The sequence below is a fragment of the Aethalodelphis obliquidens genome, unplaced genomic scaffold (genome assembly GCF_003676395.1).
Source record: "Aethalodelphis obliquidens isolate GAN/ISIS:26980383/991018 unplaced genomic scaffold, ASM367639v1 scaffold1, whole genome shotgun sequence".
NCBI classification, from domain to species: Eukaryota; Metazoa; Chordata; class Mammalia; order Artiodactyla; family Delphinidae; genus Aethalodelphis; species Aethalodelphis obliquidens.
In genome coordinates, this window is record NW_020837945.1 from 44,791,376 (window position 1) to 44,806,582 (window position 15,207).

Here is a 15,207-nt window from a genome sequence, read left to right on the forward strand (position 1 = left end):
CTAGTCTGTAAAGGTTTTAATTTCTCCATCGAATTTGAATGAGATCCTTGCTGGGTAGAGTAATCTTGGTTGTAGGTTTTTCCTCTCATTGCTTTAAATATGTCTTGCCACTCCCTTCTGGCTTGCCAAGTTTCGTCTGAAAAATCAGCTGTTAACCTTATGGGGATTCCCTTGTATATTAATTGTTGCTTTTCTCTTGCTGCTTTTAATATTTTTTCTTGGTATTTAATTTCTGATAGTTTGATTAACATGTGTTCTGGTGTGTTTCTCCTTGGATTTATCCTTTATGGAAGTCTTTGTGCTTCCTGGACTTGATTTACTATTTCCTTTCCCATATTAGGGAAGTTTTCAACTATAATCTCTTCAAATATTTTCTCAGTCCCTTTTCTTTTCTTCTCCTCTTCTGGGACCCCTATAATTGGAATGTTGTTGCGTTTAATGTTGTCCAGGAGGTCTCTGAGATTTTCCTAAATTCTTTTGATTCTTTTTTCTTTATTCTGCTCTTTGGTAGTTATTTCAACTATTTTATCTTCCAGGTCACTTATCCGTTCTTCTGCCTCAGTTATTCTGCTATTGATTCCTTCTAGAGAATTTTTAATTTTATTTATTGTCTCGTTTGTCATTTTTTGTTTGCTCTTTTGTTCTTCTAGGCCCTGTTAAATGTTCCTTGTATTTTCTCCATTCTATTTCCAAGATTTTGGATCATCTTTACTATCATTACTCTGAATTCTTTTTCAGGTAGACTGCCTATTTCCTCTTCATTTGATTGGTTTGGTGGGTTTTTACCTTGCTCAGTCATCTCCTTCATCTGCTGTATATTTCTCTGTCTTCTCATTTTGCTTAACTTACTGTGTTTGGTGTCTCCTTTTCACAGGCTACAGGTTCGTAGTTCCTGTTGTTTTTGGTGTCTGCCCCCAGTGGCTAAGGTTGGTTCAGTGGGCTGTGTAGGGTTCCTGGTGGAAGGGACTGGTGCCTGTGTTCTGGTGGATGAGACTGGATCTTGTCTTTCTGCGTGGCACCACGTCCAGTGGTTTGTTTGGGGGTGTCTGTGAACTTATTATGATTTTAGGCAGCCTTTCTGCTAATGGGTGGGTTTGTGTTCCTGTCTTGCTAGTTGTTTGGCATAGGGTGTCCAGCACTGTAGCTTGCTGGTTGTTGAGTGGAGCTGCTTCTTAGCATTGAGATGGAGACCTCTGGGAGAGCTTTCACCATTTGATATCACGTGTGGCCGTGAGGTCTCTGGTGGACCAATGTCCTGAACTCAGCTCTCCCACCTCAGTGGCTCAGGCCTCACACCTGGTCAGAGCACCACGACCCTGTCAGCCCCTTGGCTCAGAAGAAAAGGGAGAAAAAAAAGAAAGAAAGAAAGAAAAATAAATAAAATAATTAAAATAGAAAACAGTTATTAAAAATAAAAAAATTAAGAAGTAATAAAAAAAGAGAGAAAGAAAGAAGAGAGCAACCAAACCAAAAACAGAGCCACCAGTGATAACAAGTGGTAAAAAGTATATTAAAAGAAAAAAAGGACAGTCAGAACCCCAGGACAAATGGCAAAAATAAAGCTATACAGACAAAATCACACAAAGAGGCATACACATACACACTCACAAAAAGAGATAAAGGAAAAATATATATATATATTATAAAAATAAAAGGAAGAGAGCAACCAAATCAATAAACAAATCTACCAATGATAATAAACTCTAAATACTAAACTAAGATAAATGTAAAACCAGAAACAAATGGGATACAGAAAGCAAACCCCAAGTCTACTGTTGCTCCCAAATCCACCATCTCAATTTTTGGATGATTTGTTGTCTATTCAGGTGTTCCACAGATGCAGGGTACATCTAGTTGACTGTAGAGATTTTATCCGCTGCTCCTGAGTCTGCTAGGAGAAGTTTCCCATTCTCTTCTTTGTTCGCTCAGCTCCTGGGGTTCAGCTTGGGATTTGCCCCTGCCCCTGAGTGTAGGTCACCTCAGGGTGTCTTTTGGGGAGTCTGAGGTCTACTGCCAGCATTCAGTAGAGTTCTGTAGGAGTTGTTCCACATGTGGACGTGGTTTTGATGTATTTGTGGGGAAGAAGGTGATCTCCACGTCTTACTCCTCTGCCATCTTGAAGTCGCCCCTTCCAGCTATTTGCTTTTACAAAATAGGAACTAAACTCAAAATATTCCAACTCTTCCATCTCATTATTGTTTATTATAATTTTTTATATTTTCATATGACTTAAAATACCAATATATAAAACAATTCACTGTTGTATAGTATAGAAAAAACTCAGTAAAACAAAACTTACATACATGTGTTGAAAGGTAAACAGAGGCATATTAAAATTTCTAAGAATTTATTTGAGCTAATGAAGCCACATTCTTTCTTGGATGAGTCTCATATCCAGTCACACCTCAGATTGGGACTTGAACCCATGATCCCTGACTTAGGAGGGGACTCAAACCCACGTCTTTTAAGTGAAACTGCTCACCTGGTATCAGGACTTACTGAAGCTCAGGTTCTTTTGTCTCGTCACAGAAAGATTTCAGGGTGAGGCAAAATGATAGGCAAAGAGTGAGTTTATTAGCATAGGAAGCTTGTGAGAGATACAAGTGGGCATGCAAGGGAGTGCAGCCCTGAGAGCAAAGAGGGCTACATTTTTATAATCAAAGAAAAAGTGGGCGGGGGGGGGGGAAGGCCACCTTCTTCATCATGTTGGGTAGATGTCAAGGCTTACATCATTAGTTCCTCCTTTGACCCTATGTGGTTTAGCTGGGACTGTCATGGCGCTATTGAAATTATATGTATTTTAGCAGAAAGGTGTTAACATATACTAAAAAATGGTTATTCATCTCAGGTTTTGGTATAATGTCCCCTTTCATCTAGTTTCTTTCCACTTTCCCCTATATTCCATCTTGGCTACATGCAGAAATGCTCTTCTTCAAGGACCATTAACTCCCTGGCTTCATGTAACAATATTCAGACCCCATATCTATTGTCTTGTGTTTTAACTATCAGGACTTGTGGCTTGAGTGTGCCTGGAACTTGAATGCACCTGGTCTTCCTTCAAGATAGAGTAGGTTATTGGATTCTTTTCTTGAGTGGTCATCAGCTTACAACAGTTTCCCAAACTCCCTTAAAATTTCCTTTCTGTCTTTAATCCCCTATTGGGATTTTTAAACTAATTATTCTACTCTATCCCTATCACTAGCATTGATTTGAATCAGGCAGCATCAAACTAAAAGTGGTTAGGGTCACTCTGCCAACAGGAGCTAGGGGAAAGGTGTTTTTTATACAGCAGACATAGAAGCAAAGCATGGAAATTATTTTATTGGCTATAGCTTAAGTGGGTACCTCATTTAAGTGGGAAAGTCTAGATGGCTGTTTGTGATTGGTTGTTCTTAGGTTTTTATTTCCTAACCTTGGAGCATTTATAGGAATTTATTATAGCTTAGGTTTGGGTTTGCTTACACAAGCTGCCAAGGCATTAGAGCCGCCTCAGTCTAATAGCCTCCTTGTTTAATTACTTTAGTACATGCTTCTGCAGGGTAGAATATCTTGTGAACTGTATCTGCTTTTATGGCTGGTTAAGTAGAACAGAGAACTTCTTCCATTAGTTATTTTATGAGTCTGTTTCTTTGGATCAAGGAGAGGCTTACATGTGATGAATAGAAAAGCTCTGTCTTTTGGAGTGTCTTGCTCAATGAAAGCTTTTGATTAAGCAAGAATCAGTTGTCTTCCAAAGGATTGGCAGGAAGAATGTGTCATGAACCATAAAGCTGTTTGTTCTAAGAATGTACATGTTGGATAATGGTATGGTAAAGTTACTGTGGCCACAGGAGGAAACAAGAATTACACTTGGAAAGGAGAAGTCTATTATACGCACAGGATCCAGGAAGGAGGTCATCAAGGCCATGCAGGGCCACAGGGGAAGCAATCGGTTTTGGTCAAGTGACAGAAGACAGGAGTGAGGGGAAAGTCTAAGCCAGAGCCTTTATTGGGGTTTCTGTGGGAAACGCAAGGCAGGGCCCAGTAAACAGCTTAGGATTGGCTAGTTTGAATAATTCCTTCAGGCTTTGGGCTATAGGGTTGGTCTCTAGTTACCTGGTACCTGCCCCTGGGTTTAAGACAGAAGAAATACTGGCTTGGTGTGTGAGAGTTAGGTAAGGAAGTAGTTGGGCCTATAGACTCCGGTTTGGTTGGTTTGCCTATGAAAGATATGCTCTAGTCCCAGAGCCTTTTGGTATCTCTAAGAATTAGCTAGCCCTGGGAAAGACAATCTCCCCTAGGCCAACAAGTCACCAGTAAAACATCATGAAATACAGAAAATGAAGTTTAGAAGGCCTGGTTCTAATCCTTGGCCCATGCAATTCCTTGGTATTGAATTCCTTATCAGTAATGTGAAAATGAAAATATCTGTCTCACTTTATTGGACTGATGAGGACCAAGTAAGTTAACATTTGTGAAAAAGCTTTGATGGTATAAATTCAGTATACAAATAGTTGCCCTCAGGAATCATTATATCCAAGGTGCTCTTGAAGTTTACAAAAGAATGAACCCTTTGGTGTACAACTGATTCTTGTTTAACCAAACCATGTACATCTAAATATTTCACAACTGGAGAATAATTATGTGTTTGGTTTTTTTTTTAAATAGGGGTGAAAACTTTTGCCCACTAAATATATGTAGTACAGGACTGTGCTGCCAAAAATTATATGCATATAGATTAGTGTTATACATTATTTTTTCTATACACTCTTCTCCCTCTGCCTTATTGAATCTTGTAATTCTTTAAGGTTAAAGTCCAGTCTCTCCATCTTGGCCAAACCTGCCAAACCACCCTCATTCACTAGTGTTGCTATCCTTTGGACACTTACTCTATTTACTATATATACTGTTTATTTGTTTCTTATGTTCAGTTCTGTGCTGTCAATTATGTTTTCATAATTTATTACCTTAAAATATTATAATAAGTCCAGTAAGAGCAAGCAATTCTTGTATCTAATTTCTTCATTCCTTGTATGGAATTTAATATATACTGTAAACTCACTAAATATTGTTTTTTGCTTATTAACACATGATCTGTAGGATCAATGGAGAACTTTAGGAGGCAAAAGAGTTTTGAGGCAAATGTTTACATTAACTACCCAATAATGAAGCAGAACATAAAAGTTTTTTATAATATTTAACTCTCTTTGATATTAAAGAGTAATTATAGTACCTTACACCCCAAATCGGATTTTTTAACCTTTTTTTTAATTGAAGTATAGTTAATTTACAGTGTTTTACAGCAAAGTGATTCTGTTATGTATATAATATACATATGGTTATATATATATATATATATATATATTCTTTTTCAGATTCTTTTCCATTGTAGGTTATTATAAGATATTGAATATAGTTCCCTGTGCTGTACAGTATGTCATTGTTGTTTATATATTTTATATATAGTAGTGTGTATCTGTTAATCCCAGACTCCTAATTTATCCCTCCCCTGCCCAACTTTCCCCTTTGGTAACCATAAGTTTGTTTTCTATGTCTGTGAGTCTGTTTCTGTTTTGTAAATAAGTTCATTTGTATCATTTTTTTTTTAGATGCCACAAATAATTGGTATCATATGATATTTGTCTTTCTCTGTTTGACTTACTTCACTTATTATGATAATCTCTAGGTCCGTCTATGTTGCTGCAGATGGCATTATTTCATTCTTTTTTATAGCTGAGCAATATTCCAGTATATATATGTGACACAACTTCTTGATCCATTCCTCTGTCAATGGACATTTAGGTTGCTTCCATGTCTTGACTATTGTAAACAGCAGACATAGCTTCCATGTCTGCTATGAACATTGGGGTGCATGTATCTTTTCCAACTAGAGTTTTCTCTGATATGCCTAGGAGTGGAATTGTAGGATCATTTGATAACTCTATTTTTAGTCTTTTAAGAAACCTCGATACTGTCCTCCATAGTGGCTGCACAAATTTACATTCCCACCAACAGTGTAGGAGGGTTCCTTTTTCTCCACACCCTCTCCAGCATTTATTATTTGTAGACTTTTTAATGATGACCATACTGACCGAAGTGAGGTGATACCTCATTGTAGTTTTGATTTGCATTTCTCTAATAATTAGCGATATTGTGCATCTTTTCAGGTACCTGTTGGCCATCTGTATGTATTCTTTGGAGAAATGTCTGTTTGGTCTTCTGCCCATTTTTTGATTGGATTGTTTAATTTTTTGATATTAAGCTGTTTGTATATTTTGGAAATTGAGCCGTTGTCAGTAGCATTGTTTGCAGATATTTTCTCCCAGTCTGTAGGTAGTCTTTTTGTTTTGTTCATGGTTTCCTTTGCTATGCAAAGGCTTTAAGTTTAATTAGGTCCTATTTGGTATTTATTTTCATCACTCTAGGAGATGGATCCAAAAAAATATTTCTGCAATTTATGTCAGAGTGTTCTGACTATGTTTTCCTCTAGGAGTTTTATAGTATCCATTCTTTCATTTATGTCTTTAATCCATTTTGAGTTTATTTTTGTATGTGGTGTTAAAGAATCTCTAATTTCATTCTTTTACATGTAGCTGTCCAGTTTTCCCAGCACCACTTATTGAAGAGACTGTCTTTTTTCCATTGTATATTCTTGCCTCCTTTATCACAGATTAATTGACCATAAGTGTCTGGGTTTATTTCTGGGCTTTTTATCCTGTTCCATTGATCTATATTTCTGTTTTTGTGTCAGTACCATGCTGTTTTAATTACTGTAGCTTTTAGTCTAAAGTCAGGGAGCATGACTCTTCCAACTTCGTTCTTTCTCAAGATTGTTTTGGCTATTTGGGGTCTATTTTGTTTCCATACAAATTTAAACATTTTTGTTCTAGTTCTGTGAAAAATGCCATTGGTAATGTCATAGGGATTATATTGAATCTGTAGATTGCCTGGGGTAGTGTGGTCATTTTAACAATATTGATTCTTCTAATCCAAGAACACGGTATATCTTTCCATCTGTTTCTGTTGTCTTCAATTTCTTTCATCAGTGTTTTATAGTTTTCAGAGTACCGGTCTTTTGCCTCCTTAGGTAGGTTTATTCCTAGGTACTTTATTCTGTTTGATGTGATGGTAAATGGGATTGTTTCATTAATTTCTCTTTCTGATATTTTATTGTTAGTGTATAGAAATACAACAGATTTCTGTGTATTAATTTTGTATCCTGCAACTTAACTGAATTCATTGATTAGCTCTAGTAGTTTTCTGGTAGTGTCTTTAGGATTTTCTATGTATAGAATCATGGCATCTGCAAATATTGACAGTTTTACTTCTTCTTTTCCCATTTGGATTCCTTTTATTTCTTTTTCTTCTCCGATTGCTGTGGCTTGGACTTCCAAAACTACGTTGAATAAAAGTGGTTAGAGTGGGAATCTTTGTCTTCTTCCTGATCTTAGAGGAAATGCTTTCAACTTTTCACCATTGAGTATGATATTAGCTGTGGGTTTGACATGTATGGCCTTTATTATGAAGAAATAGCTTCCCTCTATGCCCACTTTCTGAAGAGCTTTTACCAAAAATGGATGTTGAATTTTATCAAAAGCTTTTTCTGCATCTATAGATGATCATACATTTTAAAATATTTATTTATTTATTTGGCTGCACCGGGTCTTAGTTGTGGCATGAGGGATCTTCGTTGCCATGTGCAAGATCTTCGTTGTGGCGTGCAGGATCTTCAGTTGCAGCATGCAGGATTTTTTTTTTTTTTTAAGTTGTGTCATGTGGGATCTTAAGTTGTGTCATGTGAACTCTTGGTTGTGGCATGTGGGATCTAGTTCCCTGACCAGGGATCAAACCTGGCCCCCCTGCATCAGGAGCCTGGAGTTGTAGCCACTGGACCACCAGGGAAGTCCCAAGATGATCATATGGTTTTTATCTTTCAATTTGTTAATGTGGTGTATCACATTGATTGATTTGTGGATATTAAAAAATCCTTGCATCCTGGGATAGATCCCACTTAATCATGTTATATGATCCTTTTAATGTATTGTTCGATTTGGTATGCTAGTATTTTGTTGAAGATTTTTGCATCTGTGTTCATCAGTGGTATTGGCCTGTAATTTTCTTTTTTTGTGATATCTTTGTCTGGTTTTGGTGTCGGGGTGATGATGGCCTCATAGAATGAGTTCAGAAGTATTCCTTCCTCTGCAGTTTTTTGGAATAGTTTCAGAAGGATAGGTGTTAACTCTTATCTAAATGTTTGGTAAAAATTCACCTGTGAAGCCACCTGGTCCTGGACTTTTGTTTATTGGGAGTTTTAAAATTACCTATTCAATTTCAGTATTGGTAATTAGTCTGTTCATATTTTCTATTACTTCCTGGTTTGGTCTTGGGAGATTGTACCTTTCTTTAGACTTGGGAATGGAAGACGTTACACTATTCCTAGAGCTTTAGATGGCTGTCCCCATTAATTTCTCTAGCTACAACCTTCTTTGTGAAGCAATGACCTTGAGCAATAGGTAATATGCTACTTAGATCCTATGCTTTCCTTCTGTACCACACGGTAGGTAAGACCCCTGAATTCCCTGCTCAGATGGCTTCACATCTCCTTTCAAGAACTTTAAGGCTTCTTGTTGGGGGTCCATCCTCCAAAGGGTGAACTGTGCTACTGGTATGCTCAACCTAGGTTGAATAGAGGACCAGAGTTGGCATCTTTTTGTAGCAGAGGAGGGACACAGCTGGGACATGAAGACTGGGATGCTCATATATGTGCTTGTGTGAAGTCCTTCATGGTATGGGATTTACCTAGCATCAGGGAAGAAATAGAAATGGGGTTGACTAAGGTTAGGAGTTGGCTCTGGATGGACTACCACATGCTGGCATGAAATTCTGAGAAGTCCAAATATTTTAAATTTGAACCTGGCCTTCCAGTATCTTTCTAAAGTAGGCAAATGGAACATACTTAGAGTTTAATCTTCTTTGAAGAATGATTTATCATCTAAAAATATTTAGACATTTGGTATGTGAGCTCTATACTTCCATTCTTTCCTTGGACCCCACATTTTTAGAGGCTCTATTTATTTTAATACTTGGAAATTGTAACTAAATGTTATGTAACTGTATAAATACAAATATAACTTGGTGTAAATGCAGTGTTTTCAAAGGATACATTATGATTTAAATATGATAGCATATCTATATCTACTAATGACAATATATTTTTAGTAAATTTCCTAGCCTTTTAGATCTTATAGCAATCTTGAATTTATTTATACTCTTATTTTAGTGAATCATATTCAAATTTAAAAATCTAATTTAAATTACTTTCAGTATTCTAGGATAAGATTAAATTTAGCAGTTGATACCTTTTGGCTATTTTGGTATCTGAATCTCATTCTGATTTCTTTCTTTCCTTTTTTTTTGATTATGAGAGAATAAACACTATTGTTTCTCAAACATCATTAATTTAACATAGAAAATAATTTACCGTTTTGTTAAACATCCTTATGTAGTGCTTTGAAAAGAACCACATTTCTCATTATTTGCAGATATTTTGTTATTTCCTTATCTCTTGGTTCAGATGAGTCCTGATTCAGTGTATGCGTGTCATATTCTTCTCATTCCTGATCTTTCTTTCCATCTAAACATTTTTTCCAAACCCAACATATTTTTAAATAAAGATATGTAATAATTTCAGAACTTTTTTTTCTGTCACAGATGTAATTTTTCACATTTATTTAATCTCATATTTTAGGAGAATTGATTGATGAGAGTTGTTAATACTTTTTATTAATATGAAGAGATATAGTCTGAAGATGTTAAAATGTAATTATTCAAACAGAATTTATTGACAGTATATCTCTATACTCCTATATGGGAGAGTAGAGGGTGCAGTGTAGACAGTAGTAATTACATGCACTCCCTGAGGAATAAAATCAATTCTGATTAGAAATTTATCTGAAATAAGAATAATCACTGGATAAGTATCTTAGAGGCTCTCCAATGGGAAAAATGCTTAGAATTTTGGACACTTATTTCGACAGTTCTCAGATTTTATTAGTTGTATCTTGTCTTACTATTTATATTCTGAATGGTTAGCTTACCATTTTAAATGAGCTTTGATAGTTCTGGTTGCCTTTAAATTTACGTGTAAGAGTCATATAAGACCTATAATATTGTTAGTATGAAAGGTATTTAGATGGGTAATTTTATGTGCCTCTGTGAGATTTTTGAATCACCCCTGATAAACAGTGGGTGTGTTTTGTAAAATTGTATCCACAGTTCTAAAGGAACTCATTGTTTCTTCTGGAAAATACCTTCTGAATTTCAAGCAAGCAACTTACAAATGAAATTTTAGATACAGAATTGTTTTTAAGTTTGTTTGATGGATAATATAAATTGTTTATTTGTGGAAATTTAAAGTAGATAATTGAAAGTATTAGTGTTTCAACAATCCAATAGACTGAGGAAAGAAACCATTCTGTTAGAAACTATATTAATTGAAATTCCACCAGTCTCGATTAATTAACTCTCTACAGTCAAATAAAATAAGAAACTGCAAACTGGATGAGTTAAATAAGCTTATTATAAATCACTGAAGTGTGGTATCAAGAAATAGAACACATTCACTATAGAAAACAGTTTATCATTTCTACTGTATTTTAATAGAAATGAGAAATTATGATGACCAGTTATGTTTTTCCAAAAGACTGTAAAGTTACCAGAATGTGTTTTTGTTTATTGAAAATTATTATAACTTTTATTATACAAATAAAATATACTTACAATCTAAATTTGTAATATAGAAGTATGCTGTGTTAGATGTATAAATAATGCCAATGCCAATTAATTTCAATGTACTCAAACATTTTTACTAAAATTAAAAAAAAGGTAAGTTTTTTCTATTCATATAGGTGGCAGAATGCTTGTATGTAAACATGCAGAAGTGAAGAAAATCCAATGATCTAGCTCAGAGTAAAAGCCAAAGTGTTTCCAATGCTTACAAAGGCTTTTTTGCACCTTCTTTGCCTCTCTGTTCAGTGCCCGTTCAAGCTGTTCCTAAAACATACCTATACCCTCCTGCCTCAGGGATTGGTACTTACTCTTTCCTCTTCATTGCCTCACCTCTAAGACGTTACTTAAATGTCACAACCTCAGTAAGGCCTTCTCTGGTCATACTATTTAAAATTTCAACCCTCTTCCCCATCTCCCTGCCTTATTTTTTCCCATTGTACTTTCTACCATATTTTTCAGTTGACTCATTTACAGTTTTTATTGCGACTCCTCACTTTAAGTAAGATCCATGAAGGCAGGGAGTTTTTGTTCAGCTAGTGCACTGCTGTATTCCTAGTATCCAGAATAGTGCCTGATAAATATTTCTTGAATAAATCTAAAGCCTTCTCTATGTCTATTTTCTATCAAAATAGACATGTAAATATTTAATTGAATACTGATGAGTATACCTCAATTTGTGGCAAATTGGATATGAAGACAAATGGGTAACTAGAGTACATTTGTCATTGGTCTAGTTATTTGATCACATAATAGATGCTATTATACGTTGTTTATAGAGTACTAGAAACCATTTAAAGTTCTTTACATATATTAACTAATTTATGCCTCACAACAATCCTATGAAACAGGTACTCTTATCAGCTCCATTTTATAGTTGAGGAAACTAGAGATTAAGTAAAGTATCCCTTGATGTTGCAACTAACATGTAAGAAGGTAAGATTCATACCAGGACAGCTGGTATGTTCAGAACCTATTGTCTTAATGAAAGCCTCCTGGTTAAAATCCTGCACCATTGTTGCTTTGCTTTGCTTTATTTGTATACTTTTTATTCATTTTTCTTTCAGCAAAACAGAAAATTTTTGAAGTAATCATATATGTTCGTGGTTTCATAATCATTTATTTTATTTTTGCTTTTTGCAGTGGGATGCCATCACTGAAATGGATGAACATAATAGGCCCATTCACACATACCAGGTATGTAATGTGATGGAACCAAACCAAAACAACTGGCTTCGTACAAACTGGATCTCCCGTGATGCAGCTCAGAAAATTTATGTGGAAATGAAGTTCACACTGAGGGATTGTAACAGCATCCCATGGGTCTTGGGGACTTGCAAAGAAACATTTAATCTATATTATGTGGAATCAGATGAGTCCCATGGAATTAAATTCAAGCCAAGCCAGTATACAAAGATTGACACAATTGCTGCTGATGAAAGTTTTACCCAGATGGATTTGGGTGATCGCATCCTCAAACTCAACACTGAAGTTCGTGAGGTGGGGCCTGTAGAAAGGAAGGGATTTTATCTGGCTTTTCAAGACATTGGGGCATGCATTGCCCTAGTTTCGGTCCGTGTTTTCTACAAAAAGTGCCCCTTTACTGTTCGTAATCTGGCCATGTTTCCAGACACTATCCCAAGAGTTGATTCTTCCTCCTTGGTTGAAGTAAGGGGCTCTTGTGTGAAGAGTGCAGAAGAGCGTGACACTCCTAAACTGTATTGTGGAGCTGATGGAGATTGGCTGGTTCCTCTTGGAAGGTGTATCTGCAGTACAGGATATGAAGAAATTGAAGGTTCTTGCCACGGTAAGAAAGAAATATTTAAATAATTATTCATGCATTCAAATGATGGTTTTTTAAAGGTAAATTGGCTGTATATTTATTTTCAAATAATACATTTTCGAATACTATTCCTGGAAGAATTAATTGTGGAAGAAATTAACTCATATTAACTATAAGATAATTTCTGATTTTTTTTCCTCCTGGGAATGGTGTATGAAAATGTAAAATAAATTATATACCATGACAAGTGTTCTTGCATATTGCCTTCAGTAGAATAGTTGCTGTATGAATTGCTATATTTACCTGATTTTTATAAAGGAAAGCAACATCAGTAGCAGCAACAAAAAGCAAAAGGGATCAAAGCAGGCATTTGCTTAACTTTTATGTTTTGGTGGTCTATAGAGAATATGACATTTAAAGACAGTTTGAAAACAATTCTTTCTTTCATGTTGATTTGTAATAATTCAATAGTACCTAGGTAAGCTGAAATTATATTTAAATAAATGAGGAATTCATATGTTTGCATATGAATCATACATATGTTTAAAAATATATAGGACAGTTTATAGGAATGTTATGTGTTTGGTGATTGAGTACGGAGTATATCAGAAATTAATTTATCCTTTGCTACTATTATATACAATTTCCTACCATATAACACATTAGCTTTTTTTGTTTAAATAGCAGTACTTGTGCAAGATCGAATTGTTAGGAAGTATGAACACAGTGCAATGCTGATTAAGTTGAAAACCATACCTTTCATGTAGTTATGATATGAAATATCTGTAATTTTCAAGATAAAACAATTTTTTATTTGAATCATTTTATGAAGGCTTATTAATCTAATAAATATATACACTTAAAAATTTTTGCATATCCCCTGATAAAGATAATTTATATCAATTATGTTTGGATTTAGGACTCATAATCAAAATACAAATAAAGAAATAAAATTAATGCTTGGTAAATAGTAACATAGTAGAGATCTTTTCCTCTCAATGGTAAATTATTTGTAGTTATTTTTCTATAGCACCATACTGAATTTACTTACTTTTTTGGTGATGTTCGGTGGTATGTTGCCACCCATTAAAAGGGATGAAAGTAAATGAGAAAAAAACATGTTTGTTTCTATATAAGGGTCAGTGGTAATATATGTGAATTTTTAAATGTTTTATCTATTTATGAAACGCTTGGGTTCTTGAATGCTGAAAAAGTTCACTAAAGCCACCGGTGATGATTATGTTTGGTCATTTGAAAGTACTGTTTGTGTGAAAAGTCTGTACTATATTTATTTAAAGTGTGAGCCAACTTTCCATCACTATTTAATCGTTAAAATATATTTCATTGAAATTTATATAGATTTAATTCAAAATTTTTATTCACCTGTAACAAAGATTTAGAATGAAACAAAATAAGTTATCAATATAAATGATCCTTTGAAGGGGCACTATAGAATATTTTACATTGGAAAATGCAACATGAATAATTTTTCAGTGAGATTAAGAAGACAATAATAGCCAAGGATAAAACATATGACATATACTAACCATGTAGTTTTACCATATTTTATATTAGGTGGATGCTGTATATTGGTAAAAATAATAAAGCTTTAAAATTATTTAAACAATAATTATCTAAGGATTTATGTGATTAATTATTATTAAATATATTTTATGGCATTGATCACAGAATTAGAGGTAGTGACAATCATTGATGACTAGATGTTTTTTGCTTAATATGTCTGCTCTGTGAAATTTCATTCTTGTTTGCATGCCTGAAAATTCCTTCAGTTGTTGGCAAAGATGACTTTGGATATATGATAATTATCAGCTTATCTAGAGCTACTGCTAGACTCGTTCATTTTTATGGCTTGTTATCTTTATTATAATTTATTTGACTACAGAAATGAGAGAGTGGGTACAGTACAAATGTTCATCATCTTCTAGCAGATGGCAGAAATTGGAAGATTATACTTGGATTCTAAATCCATGGCTTACTAACTTCCTTATCCAAAAATAAATTAGTGGTTATAATCAATTAATGGTAAAGTATATGGAAAACTGTTACATGCAAACACATGTGCCTGTTTCCAATTGACTACAATGAATTGCTATTTACAAACAGAAAGGAAGTGGATGTGGAGACCTCATTTTTAGAGAAAGGTATCTTACACTATCACTAGTTTCCATTTTAAAGTATTTGTTTAAGTGTGTTCTTGATTCTTCATATTGCCCCTTTCTATCCTCTGATAATAATTTTTTATCATGGATTCTGTTGCAGTCTGTCAACAATTTATCTTACAACCAAATCTCAGAATTACCTATAACCTACATGAAAAATTAATTGAAATTTATGTGAATAAAGAGTAGCTCAGGTAATAATGTGACCATATGTTTATATATATAATGAGAAAAGAAAAAACAATGTATATCATTTTCTTTTCTTCTGGCTTATTCTATTAGACCTTTTATTTTAGCTATTTTTTTGAGTACCTACTATCTGTTAATCATTTTGATAGGTAGTAGAGATAAATATAAATAGAGGCTTATGTTTCAATGATCTATTGCTATTGAGGTAAAATTTAATAACTTAAAGCCATAATAATTTATGATTTCTTAGGGCTCAGATGGGTAATTCTTCTGCTTATTGTAGAATAAACA

General features: G+C 34.4%; 1 protein-coding gene across 1 annotated transcript in view; it reads left to right on the forward strand.

Annotated features, from left to right (window-relative positions):
• The window catches only part of EPHA6 (EPH receptor A6), an 861,061-nt gene that overhangs the window by 128,613 nt on the left and 717,241 nt on the right, over positions 1–15,207 (forward strand). The window contains exon 3 of the mRNA XM_027102862.1: positions 11,908–12,571. Coding sequence (XP_026958663.1) covers positions 11,908–12,571 — 664 coding nt within the window. The remainder of the gene's footprint in view (positions 1–11,907; positions 12,572–15,207) is intronic.